This window comes from Myotis daubentonii, chromosome X (assembly GCF_963259705.1).
Source record: "Myotis daubentonii chromosome X, mMyoDau2.1, whole genome shotgun sequence".
Lineage (NCBI taxonomy): Eukaryota > Metazoa > Chordata > Mammalia > Chiroptera > Vespertilionidae > Myotis > Myotis daubentonii.
This window is the reverse complement of record NC_081861.1, coordinates 51,379,995-51,398,816: the sequence shown is the minus strand read 5'-3', so window position 1 is coordinate 51,398,816 and position 18,822 is coordinate 51,379,995. Positions and strand designations below refer to the sequence as shown.

The 18,822-nt window shown below is 41.3% G+C and overlaps 1 protein-coding gene and 1 non-coding gene across 2 annotated transcripts in view; both read left to right on the top strand.

Annotated features, from left to right (window-relative positions):
• The window catches only part of COL4A5 (collagen type IV alpha 5 chain), a 337,925-nt gene that overhangs the window by 297,714 nt on the left and 21,389 nt on the right, over nt 1-18,822 (top strand). Inside the window, exons 43-45 of the mRNA XM_059680111.1 lie at nt 1,041-1,113; nt 1,249-1,320; nt 2,156-2,284. Coding sequence (XP_059536094.1) covers nt 1,041-1,113; nt 1,249-1,320; nt 2,156-2,284 — 274 coding nt within the window. The remainder of the gene's footprint in view (nt 1-1,040; nt 1,114-1,248; nt 1,321-2,155; nt 2,285-18,822) is intronic.
• Nucleotides 17,108-17,214, top strand: LOC132225328 (U6 spliceosomal RNA). The gene has a single exon (XR_009450853.1). It is a non-coding gene; the product is annotated as a U6 spliceosomal RNA (small nuclear RNA).

Here is an 18,822-nt window from a genome sequence, read left to right as displayed (position 1 = left end):
TGATCACCTCATCAAGTTGTTATCTGGTTTCCCCAATATATTGTTACAATTTTCTCCATTATGACTAATAAGCAAAATGACAGGAAAGCACACATTAAGATCATGCAAGTACACTGCTCCTCTTCAAATCTCCCTTAGTTTTAATATCTATTTATGCTTTTCCCCTTAACCATCAAAAGTGTGACAGTGGCAAATTATGATTTTCCAACCCTTAGCACTACACATATACTAGTCAGCCCTACTGTAAGGGAGACTTTGATTTCTTCAATTTGTCTATTTATTAGCAGTATGGGTTCATAAATTCTATTTTTTGAATGATTTACAATTTTTAAACTAGCATTTCTTATTATGATGCTCATATTCTCTTAGATTTGGTAACCCCTGCAAGCTGGATCTTATGGCTTTCTGACATACATGTCCCTCCTATTTTTAACCATTTTCTTACATTTTAGCATAGTACAATGTCCCAGACTTGCCTCTTTTTTATTTCTACTAATAATGGCTTTATTATCTCTTACTTATTTTTCCTTTAGGTTCATTCTAGTGTTATTTTCAACTCTTCTCCTCCCCATAGTTTTATTGGCCCTCAAAACCAATTAATTAATAGGCCTTACTATAATTTTTGTTAAGTCTTTCAAATGTCATCATTTTTGCACATGTGATTCTAATCTAAGCACTTATCACCTCAAGGCTACACTAAAGAAAGTAGCGTCTTTGTTAATGATAATAAAATAATAGCTATCATTTATTAAGCACATACCACATGCCAGGCAGTTTTCTAAGTACTTAATAGTAACTATCACCTTTAATCCTTACAGAAACCTCATAAAGTAGATATTTTTCTTTATAAGTGAGAAAACTATGAATTGAAAATGTTAAATAGTCCACTCAAGGTCACACAAGCTAAACAGAGGCAAAATTGGGATTTGTATTCTGGAAGTTTGACTCTACAGCCAGTGCTATAAATCATTCTGCAGTACCACCTATATCCTCGCTAGCTCCCCATTGTTTCTCTACAATTAATTATTCTATTTATTCAGGGTAATCCTGGAAGGCCAGGTCTCAATGGAATGAAAGGAGATCCGGGTCTCCCTGGTGTTCCAGGATTTCCAGGTACTTGAAGGGATGTTTTAAGGTTCCCCCTTTACATTAAACACATATGGGACAAGATACCCATTTTATAACTTGGCTGGGTAAAGACTGTGGTCCTGGTGCTTTGTTGTGCAATTGTATGTACCTTCCTTGCAGGTATGAAAGGACCCAGTGGAGTACCTGGTTCAGCTGGCCCTGAGGGGGATCCAGGACTTATTGGCCCACCAGGTAAGACTTATTCTTATAACTAGTTATACCTGGGACTTAAATACATTGAAGGATTTGAAAGTTTGCATTCCTTCTTTCAAGCAAACTTTCAGAGTCTCAGACCCCAAGAACTGAGATGAAATTGACAGGACATCCCTCTATTTACTATACTTTCAAGCTATCTATTTTATTGATATAATATTGAGAGCAGACTTTTTTATGTTTGAGATAGATGCAGGAACAGCAAGAATGCTTCACTTAGATTTTTTTATTGCCTATTACACAAAATTTATCATATTCAATTGAACAGATCACAAAAGCAAGTCACAGAGGTATGTTTTAATATGGAAATTGGATGTGTGTTTTGTTTTGTTTTGTTTTGTTTTGTTTTGCTGAGAGACTTATAGAGGATTCCTGTAAACTGTGAAATAGGGTATCTACTAAATTAAATTCTTTTATTGGTTCAGTGGGTCTCTTGAAAGTACAACAAATACGAATGGCAAATGATGTTAGAATTAGAATGGACTTGTCAGGAAAGAGAATTGTGTTCCCCTAACACCAATGTTCACAGATTTGAAATGAATTAAACTTTTTAGTAATTGAGTCTCACTTCAAAGCTTGAAAATAGAGACAATATGCCTAATTTTTCCATTGACTATAATAAATTTATGTTTTTCCAATATTGGCATATAGTGATAGTTTTCCCAAATATATTTCTGTTGAACATGGCAATATTCCCATATATGTAACTTGCTTCTTTCACACCAGTTATTATTTTGACCTTAGATCACATTGGCATCTATTCCATCTGACCTTTCTTTTTCCTACCTTTAAAGTTGTGTGTTTTGACTTTTAGGTCCCCCTGGATTACCTGGTCCTTCAGGACAGAGCATTATAATCAAAGGAGATGCTGGTCCACCAGGGGTCCCAGGCCCGCCTGGATTTAAAGGTCTATCAGGATTACCAGGACCTCAAGGATTACCAGGTACCTTTGAAGATCATCTTTTTAAGCCTTATCTATTTGAGAGTATTTCCCTAACTCTTTCACTTGTCAGAGTTTGTTTCTGACTATTGGAATTTCAGAAACTGGTAGAATACTAGACCACCACAGGTGCCATTTCCTTTTTATTAAAAAAATCAATTTCTCATGTGCTAACTTCTTTTATCCCCAGTTGAATTTCTTGTAGCTCCTTCAGTGGTCGGCAAACTCATTAGTCAACAGAGCCAAATATCAACAGTGCAACGATTGAAATTTCTTTTGAGAGCCAAATTTTTTAAACTTAAACTATATAGGTAGGTACATTGTTATTAACTTAATTAGGGTACTCTTAAGGCTTAGGAAGAGCCACACTCAAGGGGCCAAAGAGCCGCATGTGGCTCTCGAGCCGCAGTTTGCCGACCACGGCCTAGGTAATCTAATTTGAATGATTAGTTTAGTGTTGTTTAAAACACTGTAATGAAATTCGTTAGGGTCGCCGAAGGAGGAACACACGAGGCCAAAAGGGATAAAGAATTATGAATTTATTAGGTCATCTGGAAACACAGATGGCCTGAATCCAAAAATGGTGCCAGCTCCCGAAGACAGGGGAATCAGAGGTTTTTAAAGGACTCTAGGCAGGCTTTTTCTGGGCAGAGAATTCTCTGCAGGTCTGTAGTCTAAGAAAGTCCGGAGGGTAGAACTAATGGTCTTAGCAAGTGGGATGTGGTCTAAGCAAGTGGAATGCCCATTGTGAAGTGGCCTAAAGGTCAGTTCCCAGGGGAAGGGATATCTATTCAATTATTTTATCAAACCTAACATTCCAGCCTTTTGTTTTATGGAATAGGGATGAAGGTCATACCTTCTGTATTTATTTCCTGCTGAGGGGGGACGTCAAGATCACAGGGGAATGGACTTTGATAGTAGTCGGCTGGACAAGGGGTTGCAGCAGCATGATTTCCCCAAGAGACTGGCTGGTGAAGGCTTGAAAACAGTCATGTTGAGTGACTTGGGAGTTAAAAGCGGGTCCTGAGGCTGCCACAGCGTCACTTGTCTGGTTTTGCTGCTTTTCTGGGCTTGGAGCTAAAATACTGGGGCCTACATGTTATCTTTAGGGAAGAAAAGATCGAGGTCTGTTACCTGACTAGTGATATGAAAGGGGAGGATAGGTTATCCTGGGGGTGAGGTTCTTATTTCTCCCAGTTTTGCCCCTTGCTAGGCATCCAGAGCTTTCTTGTCGGTCCTGAGACAGGATTTCAAAATAGGATAGAACAATGGTTAGGCCCCCATGCCAGTTCCAGCACCTGCTGAGATACCAGAGGTTATGAGGAGAGGGATTATCTGGACTGCCCTTTTGTGCCAGATATGATGGGTTATGGAAACAGGTAAAGATTGATTATTGAGGGCTACATCTACATTGGGTGAGAGATGACAGTACAGGTTTCTGTCCAGTTAGTGGGGAGACAGATGTATGTGTTCTCCCCACAGAGGAAGAAAAATCCCTAATGGAGACAAGCTGAAAGGTATAAAGAGAAGAGGTGGACTAAAGGGTATGAGGTTCCTTTTCTCTGTTCCACGCTCAAAGCTGAGAGCGTAGTTGCCATGGCGCTACCAATAAGGGGTGACAGATGAGTGGTTGAGATTCTATTGCAGTGAAAGTGGGAGGAAATGCTAGAATGGGCTGTTATCCAAGGGGAAAGTAAAAGGGAAAGAAAGGAACAGTTGAAGCCTGGACCTGGATGGTTGGATAAGAAGTTAAACAGACCAGCTGTAGGAAATAACCATTGGCTTCCAGGGAGACCTGTTGTCAACCTATTAGGACCTATGGCTGTTTGGTAGTTCTAGGTCAAGCATGTCAAACTCAAAGGCTAACACAGGCCAAATAAACAGGGTTTAAGTTTATGTGGGCCTCAAAAAAACAAAAACTTCAATTTTCATAGAAATGTAGGTTTATTTCCATAGAGACATGCTAACTATAAAGGGCTGAAATAAATAATTGTTAACATAAAATAATAGAACAATTTAATAAAAAATTAATATTTTTTCTTGAACATTAACTTAACAGACACTGAATAACTGCACATATTAATAAGCGTAACACAAATAAACCTATTTTTCTTGTTCTCCAAAAGCGAAATATTTCCTGTTGCACACACCAAACAAGTCAGTCCAAGACTAATGATGTGGCAATCGGCTGCTAAAATATCCACTGATAGTATTAGTGGAGAGAAATGGTGCACCTGTGTGTAAGGGAAATGAATGCAACACGATTATAGTAATCAGTCATTAGCGAACATTGTAGTTCGTTATTAATAATTATGTATAACAGGATATTGTAAAAATTAAGTTACAAAATTTTTATTAAAATGCTTCTTACATACCGTTATATTGGTTGGGCCCCAAAAATATTCATTGTGGGCCACATGTGATCCGTGGGCCACGAGTTTGACATGCTTGTTTAGGTTGACTGTGGTGTTGCAAGCTGATGAGGGGAGATGGCCTATTGTTATATTGCCCTGTGACCTTGTAAAGCATAAAGGGGCTTGGGTAACTAGTGAGGTATGTAGAGTGATAGGACCTGTGACCAGGAGGGAGGAAGGAGCTACCTTAGTAAGAGATAGAGCATAAGTACGGAAAAAAAGGGAGAATTGATTTGCCTGGACTGTAGGTCTGCCTTTTTGAGAGATATAGTTCCCTTTTCCTTTTATAAGCCAGAGTGATTTTTGCCTGATTCCATATCTTGATTTAGATAGGGATGGTGGTATATGCTGAAGAGGAGAGGCAAAGGCAGAGTCAGCAATCCCTGGCAAAGGTTGGATTGGTCTGGTTTAGGCGGGAATGGGTAAAATTAAGTGTTTGTTGGAGATGAGTGGAGGTGAGAAAGTTTCTTATGGGTGTAGGAGAGGAGGGTTGGAATAGGATGATGAGAACGAGAGCTAATCCCCATTTCCAGGGTCAGGATTATCCCAAGGGGGGAAAGCGTATGTTCAGGATCTAGAAAGAAGGAAATCTCACCCCATGGGTAAGCGAAGTCCCTTTGGAGAAGGGAGTCCCATAAAAAGGTGAGAATCCTGATGCAAAGGGACGGGGGGTAGTAGCTAAGACCTGGAGGATTTATATTGGGAGAGGAGTTGGGTTTTCAGAGAAGTCAGGGTTGGTAGGGTCAGTGCCGGGGTCCAACCCCAGCGGGTCCAGGGATCCCCAAAGGTGTGGACGGAGTCGGCAATGAAGGAAGGACATTGAGACAGCGTTCAGTTGATCAGCAGCCTAGCCAGGATCTCCAGCCAAGTTCTGGTCTCGATCTCCAGAGAGGTTCTGCTTAGGATCTCCGGAGAGGTTCTGTCTGAGATCTCCAGCCAGGTTCGGTCACCAGGTTCTAGTCAGGCTCTCCTGCCAATCTCCGCAGTCAGGTTCAGTCCAGGATCCCCTGCCATGCTCTCTCGCCAGGCTCTGCCTCCAGGCTCCGAGGCCAGTCCCTGTCCAGGATCCTCCGGCATGCTCTCTCCAGCGAAATTCTTCTGTCTCTAGAGAACGTTCTGTGAAGGTTCTGTGCCTAGGCTCTGTCTCTCTTGGTCCTGTCTTCCAAGCCCTGTGTCCTTAGTTCTGTGTCTTTCTGTCTTCTTGGCTCTCTTCTTAAGTTCTGTCTGTCTCTGTCTTGTTACATCTGTATTTATACCAGTTGATTCAATCCTATCAATCTCTATTACAAAGGTTAGGGCGTTTCTTATCTCCATTCCAGGGAGAAAAGATTATGTAGTTTAAGCTTGATTGTTCGTAGTTAAAGGGATTAATTACCCGCCTGGCACTTAGTTGAGGGGTTTTATTCCCTCCCTAACTTCAGGGGAAAATCTCTACCTGGGGATTCAACCTTTCTCAGAGGTGACCTTGGTTAAAACACATAGTGCCAAGAAGGTGAGCAAACATATTAAGAAAAGTATGCCATATATGCCAGGTCCCTTGAAACAGCAAGCATGGACCGGCTCCCGGCAGGTCAGTACATAGGGGGCATGTGAGTGAAGTCAATTTGCCTGTCTTGTCCAGGGATTTGGCCCCTGGACTGATGAGTGGGGAAAAAAGGAGGTCTAATCTAACTTGTCCTTGGGGAGGTACTGAGTAACAAGTAGAACAGGTTTTGGTGATATCTTGCAGTAGGGAGGCTAGGTTAGAACATGTGATGAGGGGTTTTAGGAGTTGTAAATGTATCCTATATGTAGGGAATTGTGAATAGCCTGTAAGATATCGCGGACCTGTCCCTGGGGAAGATATATTTTCCCTGAAATTTTAACCATGGATCTTCCTGAGGGGCCTCAAGTGCTAATAGGGACTGAAGTTCTTCTGGAGTATATTTGGGTGTTATACAAGGTATAGCTAAGAGTTGGGGAGATGGTGGCTTCCTCTGAGCCATTGCCTTGGCCTCCTGGTCTGCTTTGTTATTTCCTTATATTACATGATCATTCTGGACAGTTTCAGTCTTTGGTGGCCAGTCCCAGGAGTTCTGGGAGCTCCAAACCAGATCCAGAGGGCAGCCTTACGGGACTGGCTGAGGTCCGACCTGGAGGGGTCAGACTACAGTCTGATTTCCAGTGGCCTTCCCTTCTGCACCTTGGGCAGGGACCAGGTGGGGGTCTCAGGTTTGGGCAGGACTTGGTCCAGTGTTCTTCCTTGTTGCATTTGAAGCATGGGTCCAGAGGAGGCTTAGCTCCTGACTTACCCTTGGTTGGAGGACCAGCACCTTGTCTAGGGTTTATGAGAGCAGTGGCTAGGAGCTGGAAGGCCTCCTTCTGGGCCTCAGCCTTGGCCTGATCTTTCCTTTGTTTTTTGTATTTGGGTCTCCTCATCTCTTTTATTAAAGACCTTAAAGGCCAGATTAATGAGGTCTTTTTGAGGGTTTTATGGACCTGTGTCTATTTTTCAAAGTTTGTGGCATATGTCAGGGGTTGATCCTAATATATAAAGAGCCAGGGTCTGTCACAACCTAAATGTCAAGACGGATGACTTAACACCAAGCTAGGGTCCCAGCTGGTGTGGTAGAAGTCAGTCCTGGGTCCCGGCGGCATGGCAGGTATCAGTCCTGGGTCCAGGCCACCCATGGTGCAGCTGTGGGAGGGAGCTGTGGGCCCCAGCTGTACGCAGTGCGGCAGTGGGAGGGAGCTGTGGAAATGGAGCCATGTTGCCATTGGACTGGCCTCTGTGTCCCTTCCCCCACCCTCAGGCTCTGGGGAACCAGAACCATGCTACCATCTGACTGGCCTCTTGGACCCTACCCCCAGCCCATAGGCCTGGGGAACCACAGCCATGCTGTGATGGGACTAGACCCTACCCAAGGGGTCCCGGATTATGAGAATGTGCAGGCTGGGCTGAGAGGACCCCCCCCCCCACCCGAATGCACAAATTTTCCTGCACTGGGACTCTAGTTGGGATTTAAAATGGGTGTTCAGAAGAAGGGTTCCCTCTGGAGGTGGGGTCTAAGGTGGTAAATTTCTGTAAGGCCTCCATTATGTGGGAGAGGAAGATAGCTGGTTTTCATCAGTGCCCGGAATGATTTCATTGTTTGTCATAGTTGATCACCTTATGGGCAGCCTTTCTGAGTCTGGTAATGAGAAAGGTGATTATATGGCTACAGAGCCAGTGCCCTGGGGAAGTAACCTGATAGTCCCATCTCAGGTCAGTTCTAGGGACTGCATCAGTGCCAACAGGGTTTGCTGCCACATCCTATCTATGGAGGGCATTGGCATGGTCCTGAGCTGCTAGCCAAATGTACTCCTTCTCCTTTGGGGTGAGAGAGGAGGGCAGGATGACTTAGATGTCCTGCCAAATCAGGTCATAGGACTGGGTCAGGTACTCAATTCCTTAGTAAAGGTGGTCGGGTCCATGGGAAAAGGCCTGAGATGCCTCTTAATCTGTGTGAGGTTGGACATGGAAAATGGAATGTGTACCCACGCAACACCCTCAGTTCCTGCTGCCTCCCTCGGGGGTAGAATGGGGAGGGAACAGAAGTGACTGTTGAGGAAGGCAGTATTTGGGTGGCTATTTTTGTTTCTTGTTGTTTCTTTGTATTACCCCCTTTTTTCTGTCTTCTCTTTTTTCTTGCATATCTCTAATTTCTTTCCTTTGATTCTATTCTTTTTGTGTCTCTTATTATTGTTATTATTTTTTATCATTTTATTTTATTTTTATTTTTTCTCGTTTTACCTTTCCTATTTATATCTTAACTAGAGGCCCAGTGCACAACATTCGTGCACTGGAGGAGGGGCCACAGCCTGGCCTGTGCCCTCTCCTGGTCCCGGACCCCTTGGTGGGTCCTTAGCACTGCCTCGGAATCTGGAGAGGCTCCCGCCACTATCGCTGTGCTCTCCAGGCATTAGACCCGGCTTCTGGCTGAGTGGTGCTCTCCCTGTAGGAGTGCACTGACCACCAGGGGGCAGCTCCTGCATTGAGCATCTGCCCCCTGGTGGTCAGTGCACATCATAGCAACTGGTGGTTCCACCGTTTGATCAATTTGTATATTACAGTTTTATTATATAGGACTAGGGGCCCAGTGCACAAATTCATGCACCTTGAAAGGAACTATGGGCCGTAAGGCTGCAGTGGGCAAGTGGCAGCTCTGGCACCTGCAGCAGGTGCAAGCAGGGTGGGCACGAGCAGCAGATGTGAGCACCAGGCCAGACCACGATGCACGGGAACAAAAAATGTTCAGTAACCACCAGAGGCTTGCCCTGATGACAGCAACCAGTGCCCCACCTTGGTCTGGCTCCCCCGATCACCTGCTCCACCATCCCACTGCAACTGCTGCCCACCATGTTCCATGCTCTGCCATGTGCTGCCAATGCCCACCATGTTCCACGCGTGCCCCCTCGTGGTCAGTGCACATCATAGCAACCAGTTGTTTGGTTGTTCCCCTGTTCAGTCTATTTACATATTAGGGTTTTATATATATACTAGAGGCCCAGTGCACAAAAATTTGTGCACTCGGGGAGGGAGGGGGGGTCCCTCAGCCCGGCCTGTGCCCTCTCCCAGTCTGGGAACCCTCGGGAGATAACGACCTGCTGGCTTAGGCCTGCTCCCGGGTGGCAGAGGGCAGGCCCAATCCCTAGGTGCAGCCCCTGGTCGGGCTCAGAGCAGGGCCATTTGGGGAGTTGGGGCACCACCCCATGTCATGCACAGAGCAGGGAGGATCAGGAGGTTGCGATGCCACCCTCAGTCACGCTCAGGGTAGGGCCGATTGGGGGATTGGGGCACCGCCCCCTGTCACACTCAAGGCAGGGTCGATGGGGAGGTTGCGGTGCAACCCCCTGTCACGCACAGAGCAGGGCCAATCAGGGGGTTGGGGCGCTGGCCCCGTCACACACAGAGCAGGGCCGATCAGAGGGGTTGGGGCGCCGCCACTCTCACACTCAGGGCAGGGCCGAAGGGGAGGTTATGGCTCTACACCGTCACACACAGAGCAGGACCCATTGGGGGGGGGGCGGGGGAGGAGGGGGTTGGGACACCACACCCTGTCACACACAGAGCCGCAGAGCGATCAGGGGGTTGGACAGCTCCCCCCTATCAGGCACAGAGCAGGGCTGATCAGGGGGTTGGGGCGCCTTCCCCTGTCCCGAACAGAGCAGGGTGGATAGGGAGGTTGTGGCCCCGCCCCCTGTCGCACACAGAGCCGCAGGGCGATCAGGGGGTTCAGGGGGTTTGGGCACTGCCCCCTGTCACACTGATGCCGGTGCCGGGAGGCCTCGTGGCTCCGCTGATCCCCGTGCACTGGGTGTGTGTGTGGGGGGAGTGTCCCTCAGCCCAGCCTGCCCCCTCTCACATACTGGGAGCCCTCAGGAGTTGACCCCCATCACCCTCCAATTGCAGGATCGGTCCCTTGCCCAGGCCTGATACCTCTGGCCTAGGCGTTCGGCCCGGGCAGCGGGGACCCGCAGCTGCAGCGGCCCCATGATCATGGGCTTCGCTTTAGGCCCAGGCAAGGGACCCCTAGCTCCTGGGACTGCCAGCTTCGACCGTGCCCAGCTCCCATCGCTGGCTCCACCCCTATTTCCTGCTATCACTGGCCAGGGTGGAAAAGGCACCTGATTCTCTGATCATGGCTGGGGGGCAGGGCAAAGGCGGCCCCAGGGCCACCTTTGCCCTGCCCCCCAGCTCTTAGCTCCCCCCTGGGTTTCCGATCACTGTCAGTGGCAGGGGGCTTCTTCCTGCTTTCCCTTTGGCCTCCCTGCATTGTGCCTACATATGCAAATTAACCGCCATCTTGTTGGCAGTTAACTGCCATCTCAGTTGGCAGTTAATTTGCATATAGCCCTGATTAGCCAATGAAAAGGGTAGCTCGTACGCCAATTACCATTTTTCTCTTTTATTAGTGTTGATAGAGAGAGAGATATACCCATTATTACTATGTTTTAAATTCATTAACATTATTTCATTTATTTCTTGTTTCCTTTTCTTTTTTTCTTTTTTTTTTTGTTTAAAATATTACATATGTCTCCCTTTTTTCCCAGTTGACACCACCCCCGCAAGCTGCTCTCAACTCCAAGAGGAAGCCCCCTACTGCCCCAGTGTCTGTGTCCATTGGTTATGCTAATATGCATGCATACAAGTCCTTTGGTAGATCTCTAACCCCCCATCCCATGCCCCTTGTCTCTGGATCTATTTTTATTCATCAGTTTATGTTGATCATTATATCCCACATATGAGAGAGACCATGTGATATTTATCTTTCTCTGACAGGCTTATTTTGCTTAGCATAATGCTCTCCAGTTCCATCCATGCTGTTGCAAATGGTAAAAGTTCCTTCTTTTTTATAGCAGCATAATATTCCATTGTGAAGATGTACCACAGTTTTTTAATCCACTCATCTGCTGATGGGCATTTAGGCTGTTTCCAAATCTTAGCTATTATAAATTGTGCTGCTATGAACATAGGGGTGCATATATCCTTTCTGATTGGTGTTTCTGTTTTGGGGGGATATAGTCCTAGAAGTGGGGTTACTGGGACAAATGGGAGTTCCATTTTTAACTTTTTGAGGAAACTCTATACTGTTCTTCACAGTGGCTGAACCAGTCTGCATTCCCACAAGTAGTGCACGAGGGTTCCTTTTTCTTCACATCCTCACCAGCACTTCATTATTTGTTGATTTGTTGATGATAGCCTTTCTGATAGGTGTGAGACGGTACCACATTGTCATTTTGATTAGTGACTTTGAGCATGTTTTCATATGTCTCTCTGCCTTCTGTATGTCCTCTTTCAAAAAGTGTCGATTTAGGTCCATTTTTTTTATTGGATTCTTTATCTTCTATTTGTCAAGTTGCATGAGTTCCCTGTAAATATTGGATATTAAATCCTTATTGATGATAACATTGGCAAATATGTTCTCCCATGCAGTGGGCTTTCTTCTTTTGTTGTGCAGAAGCTTTTTATTTTGATGTAGTCCCATTTGTTTATTTTACCCTTAGTTTCTTTTGCCCTAGGAGCTGTATCAGTAAAGATATTGCTACGAGATATATTGTATATTTTGCTTCCTATGGCGTCTTCTAAGTTTTTATGGTTTCCTGTCTTACATTTAAGTCCTTTAGCCATTGTGAGTTTGTTTGTGTATATGGTGTAAGTTGGTGATCCAGTTTCATTTTTTTGCATGTATTTGACCTAATTTCCCAGCACCATTTATTGAAGAGACTGTCATGACTCCATTTTATGTGCTTGCCTCCTTTGCAAAATATTAATTGAGCATAATGGCTTGGGTGTATTTCTGGGTCTCTGTTCTGATCAATTGGTTTATATGTATGTTCTTGTGCCAGAACCAGGCAATTTTGAGAACAGTGGCTTTGTAATATAGCTTGACATCTCATATTGTGATTCCTTTAACTTTGGTCTTCTTTCTCTGGATTGCAGTGGGTATTTGGGGTCTTTTTTTTATTCCAGATGAATTTTTGGAGAGTTTGTTATAGGTCTGTGAAATATGCCATTGGTATTTTAATGGGGAGTGCATTGTATCTATACATTGCTTTGGGTAGTATGGACATTTTAATGATGTTGATTCTATGAATCCATGAACACAGTATATTCTTCCATTTGTTTATGTCTTCCTCTATCTCTTATTTCAATGTCTTGTAGTTTTCAGATAACATCTCTCTTTTCCCTCCTTAGTTAAGTTTATTCCTTGGTATCTTAATTTTTTGTTGCAATGGTAAATTGGATTTTTTTAGTTTTCTTTCTGTGAGTTCATTATTGGTGTATAAAAAAGCCATAGATTTGGGGGTGTTAAGTTTGTATCCTGCTACATTGCCAAATTCATTTATTAAGTCTAGCAGTTTTTCAATGGAGTCTTTGGAGTTTTCTATGTACAGTATCATTTCATCTGTGAATAAGGACAGTTATACTTCTTCTTTTCCAATTTGGATGCCTGTTATTTCTTCTTCTTGTATGATCACTTTGGCTTACATTTCCAATACTATGTCAGACAGGATTAGTGAAAGTGGACATCCCTGTCTTGTTCCTGTTCTTAGGGGAAATGGTTTTAGTTTTTGCCCATTGAGTATGATGTTGGCTGTAGGTTTGTCATATAAGGCTTTTATTATGTTGAGGTATGATCCCTCTATTCCCACTTTGCTGAGCATTTTTATCAAGAAAGGTTGCTGGATTTTGTGAAATGTTTTTTTCTGCATCAATTGATATGATTATGTGATTTTTGTGTCTCAATTTGTTTATGTGATTTTTCACATTTATTGATTTGTGGATATTGTACCATCCTTGCATCCCCATAATAAATCCCACTTGGTCATGGTGTATGATTTTTTTTTTATTTTTTTTTACTGTTGCTGTTTTTTTTGTTTGTTTTTTTTTATTGCTTAAAGTAATACAAAGGGTATTACATATGATCTTTCTAATGTAATGCGGGATCTGATTTGCTGGAATTTTGTTGAGAATTTTAGCATCAATATTCAGAGCCTCTGAAATAAATAAGCAAACGTGCAGGCCCAGCCAACGATGAAACGGATGGGCTGGCCTTTGTAGCCCCTGACTGCATACCTTGGAGTTTTGCCATCCACTGGGTTGGATTGCTGTATTGGACTAAGCAACCGAAAGCAGGTTTGCTTTGAAGAACGAGGCTCTCAAATAGTCCATGACTCTCTAAGAATGGACATTCATAGTCACGTTTGGCAGAAAGAGTTTTCCCCAAGTTTCACAGAGAGATAAAGTGACTGCTTGGCCATGTGAAGCACACACACAAAAACCCTGCTTTGCCAAGACGAGCTCTTTTCCACAGAGTTGGAACAGGAGCCTGAGTCAGAGAACATTTTATATTTAATTCAAGATATACGCCAACCCTGGTGTCACTTTCACACCAACATTTTGAAACTAAACAGTTAATGTGAATGTACCTTAACAATCACAGTTTGATATTTTAATCTAGAGGTTCATTAATCTTGTTTATCCATTCAAAGAACCAGCTCTTGGTTTTAATGATATTTTGTATTGTTGTTTTGTTGTTGTTGTTTTTGTTTTGTTTTTTGGTCTCTGTGTCACTTATTTCCTCTCTGATCTTTATTATTTTCTTCCTTCTGCTTACTCTGGGATTTTCTTGTTGCTCTCTTTCTAATTCTTTGAGATGGAGGGTTAGATAATTTAGTACTATTTTTTTTTTCAGGTAGGCTTGTAGAGCTGTGAACTTCCCTCTAAAGGCTGCTTTCACTGTGTCCCATAGGTTTTGGATTGTTTTCTTTTCATTGTCATTGGTTTCCAGGATAGTTTTTATTTCTTCTTTGATCTCTTTGGTAACCCACTGATTGTTTAATAACATGCTATTTAGCCTCCAGGTTTTTTTTTTCATTGTATTTATTGTAGTTGATTTCTAATTTTATGACATTGTGGTCTGAGAAGATGCTTGATATGATTTCTAATTGTTTGAATTTGGAGAGACTTTGCCTCTGTCTTAGTATGTGGTCTATCTTTGAAAATGACCCATGTGCACTTGAGAAGAATGTATATTCTGTAGCTTTGAGGTGAAATGTTCTGAAGATGTCAATTAAGTCGATCTGATGTAGTGAGTCATTTAGTATTAATGTTTCTTTGCTGATTTTTGTTTAGAATATTTATCCAGTGGTGTCAATGGGGTATTAAAATCTCCTACTATGGCTGTGTTGCTTTCGATCTCTCCCTTGATATCTTCCAGAAGTTTTTTGTTTTTATGTATTTGGGTGCTCCTGTATTGGGTGCTTATATGTTTACCAGAGTTATATCCTCATACTGAATTGCTTCCTTTAGTATTGTAAGGTGGCCTTCCTTATAGATTCTTTTTTCTTCCTATACTAGTTATTTTAGCTTCCTTCTTGCTTCCATATTGACATTTTTTCCTATTTTTCTTTCTCACTTTTTCTTTAAAACCCCTCTAAATCTTTGATCTCATGTCTTTTAGTATTCTTTTCATTCTTTGTTTTCTTTTTCTTTTTTATGCTTTCCTGTTTTTATTGCTTTACATAGCTTGATTTTTATGGTGTTTTGTTTTGTTCCTGTTGTGTCTTGTTCTGTTCTGTCAGCACCTGCATAATACTGGCATAATAAGGTTATGGGTTAAGCCTCACTGTCAGTGAGTCAAAGGGGAGATCCCTCCTATGAAAGAGACATTAGCAATCAAGCCCCTATTACAACAGGAGAGCCCAAAATAATGCATCCAAGGGACATTCCTAGAGCATCCAGCTCAGGATATCAAAGAAACTGCACCACTGGACCCCTCAACATATTTTCAACATAAGGCCATCTCACAAAGGCTAGGAGTCATAACAATTCTATCTAATACATGGAAACAAAAACAAAAAGGGAGCTAAAATAGGGAGACAAAGAAAAACCCCCAAATGAAAGAAAGGGGGAACTCTCCAGACAAAGACCTAAATGAAATTTAGGCAAGCAACTTATAAGACATAGAGTTCAAAGTAATGGTTATGAATACGCTTAAGAAACTTAGTGAAAATTACAATGTACTTAGTGGGAACTACAGCAACATGAAAAGGGAAATAGAAACCCAGAACCATACAAAAATGAAGAATAACATATCTGACATCAAGAATGGGAAGGAATTAAAATTAGATTGGATAAAGCAGATGATCCAAGCAGTGATTTGAAGACAAGGTATAAAGCAATACCCAATTAGATCAATAAAATAGAAAAATAATTAAAAAGCAGAAAGATGGCTTAAGGGAGCTCTGGGACAACTTGGAACATAACATCTGCCTCATAGGAATAGCAGAAGGGAAAGAATGTGAGCAAGGAAAAGAGAACATTTTTAAAGAAATAATGATATAAAACTTCCCCAACTTAGTGAAGGAAAAAGTCATACCAGTACAGGAGGCACAGAAAGTCCAATCAAAATGAACCCAAAAAGAACCACACCTGTCTAGACACATCATAATCAAAATGGCAAACGTTAGAGAAAAAGAAAGTATCTTAAAGGCAGCAAGAGACATAAAATTACCTGAAAAGGCGTTCCCCCTAGAATGTCAGCTGACTTCTCAATAGAAACACTTCAGGTCAGAAAGCAGTAGCATAAAGTATTGAAAGTAATGAAAAACAAGGCCCTAAATCCAAGACTATTGTATCCAGCAAGACTATCATTGAAAATTGAAAGCGAAATAAAAACCTTTCCAGACAAAAAAAGGTTAAAGTAGTACATTACCGCCAAAAAAGCAATGCAAGAAATCTTAAACACATTGCGGATGGGTCACGAGAATTCTCACTTCATATTACACAGTGTTTTACAAAGTATCATACTTTAAAAAGATATTAGCTTGTAATAACATGTAATAAATAACTTCAAATGCAATGGGTATTTAATTTTAAAGCGTGCCTTTAACATTTATGTAAAACATTTTTTGTACTTGTTCAATAGAAACTTATCTGGCCACTGGGTAAAGCTAGCAATAAAACTCCTGATCCGCAATGTGTTAAAGGAATTTGATTTAAAAAGAGGAAGAAGAAGAGAGAGAGAGAAATCATAGGTATAATGAAAATAAAAATGGCAATAAATAAATACCTATCAATAATAACCTTAAGTGTAAGTAGATTAAATGCTCCAGCCAAAAGACTTAAGGTGACAGAATGGATAAGAAAATGTGACCCATATATAAGGTGTCTACAAAAGATACACCTCAGAGCAAAAGATGCACAGAGACTGAGAGAAAAGGGTTGGCAAAATATTCCATTCAAAAAATAAAAAAAGCTGGAGTTGCAATACTTATATCTGACAAAATAGACTTCAAAATAAAGGCCATAACAAGAGACAAAGAAGGCAACTACATAACACTAAAGGAAATGATTCAATAAGAAAATATAACCCTTGTAAACATATATGCACCCAATATAGGAACATCAAAATATACATTTTTAAAAAAATTCTTGATAGACTTTAAGGGAGAGATCGACAGTAAGACTTATCCCGGGGATACAGTCATGGTAGGGGATATTAACATCCCACTGACATCACTGGATAGATCTTCCAGACCAAAAATCAACAAGGAAACAGAGGCCTTAAATGATACACTAAATCAGATGGATTCCAGCTGATATTTACAAAATATTTCACCTCAAATCAACAGAATATACATAATTCTCAAATGCACATGGAACATTCTCAAAGATAGACCAGATGTTAGGACACAAAATAAGTCTATACAAATTTGAGAAGATTGAAATCTTACTAAGCTTCTTCTCAGATCACAGTTAGAAATTCATGAAATTATAAATTCACTACAATAAAAAACTCAAAATCACTCAAATATATGAAGGCTAAATGCATGTTATTAAACAATGAATGGGTTACCAATGAGATGAAGCAAGAAATTAGGAACTGTCCTCACTTCGGCAGCACATATACTAAAATTGAAATGATAGAGAGATGATTAGCATGGCCCCTGAGCAAGGATGACATGCAACTTTGTGAAGTGTTTCATTTTTTTTTTTTTATGGAGGAAATTGAAGTAGTCATCAAAAAGCTTCCAACAAACAAAAGCCTGGGGCCAGACAGCATCACAGGGGAGTTTTACTAAACATTCAAGGAAGAACTAAAACTTATCCTCCTCAGACTACTACAAAAAATGCAAGAGGAAGGAACACTTCTGAGCTCATTTTTTGAAGCCAGCATTACCCTAATACTAAAGCCAGATAAAGACAACACAATGAAAGAGAATTACAGGCCAATATCCTTCATGAACATAGATGCCAAAATCCTCAGCAAAATTCCAGCAAATCAGATCCAGCATTACATCAAAAAGATCATACACCATGAGCAAGTAGGACTTATCCCAGGGATGCAAGGATGGTACAATATCCGCAAATCAATAAATGTGATACATCAAATAAACAAATTGAGGGATAAAAATCACATAGTCATATCAATTGATGCAGAAAAAGCACTTCACAAAATCCAACACTATTTCTTGATAAAAACCCTCAGCAAAATGGGAAAAGAGGGATCATATCTCAACATAATAAAGCAGTAATACAAACCTACAGCCAACATCATACTCAATGGGTAAAAACTAAAACCATTTCACTTAAAAACAGGAATAAGACAAGAATGCGTACTTTCACCACTCCTGTTCTACATAGTACTGGAAGTGCTAGGCATAGCAATTAGAAAAGAAGAAGTTAAAGGTATCCAAATTGGAAAAGAAAATGTAAAACTGTCATTATTCACAGATGACATGATACTATACATAGAAAACCCTAAAAGCTCCATCAGAAAATTATTAGGCTTAATAAATGAATTTGGCATTGTAGCAGGATACAAAATTAATGGCAAGAAATCTATGGCATTTTTATACACCAATAGTGAATTTACAGAAAGAGATTTAAAAAAAAAATCCATTTATCTTCACACCAAAAAAAATTAAGATAACTAGGAATAAACTTAACTAAGGAGGTAAAAGAAAACTACAGGACAATAAAAAAAATAAAAGAGATAAAGGAAGACATAAACAGATGGAAGAATAGACCATGTTCATGGATTGGTAGAATCAACATCATTAAAATGTCCATACTACCCAAAGCAATCTATAGATTCAATGCACTCCCCATTAAAATACCAATGGCATATTTCACAGACCTAGAATGAACTCTCCAAAAATTCATCTGGAATAAAAAAAAGACCAGCATTACCTGGTCACTTAAAAACCATTTCACTTAAAAACTGTAGTTATAAATAGCTGCAGCAATCCTGAGAAAGAAGAATAAAGTAGTAGGGATCTGAATACCAGATATCAAGCTGTGTTACAAAGCCACTGTTGTCAAAACTGCCTGGTACTGTCACAAGAACAGACATATAGATCAGTGGAATAAAATAGAGAACCCAGAAATCGACCCAAACCACTATGCTCAATTAATATTTGACAAAGGAGTCAAGAACATACAATGGAGACAAGATGGTCTATTCAATATATGGTGTTGGGAAAATTGGACAGATACATGAAAAAAATGAAAATAGACCACCAACTTACACCATACATAAAAATAAACTTAAAATGGATAAAGGACTTAAACATAATATAGGAAACCATAAAAATATT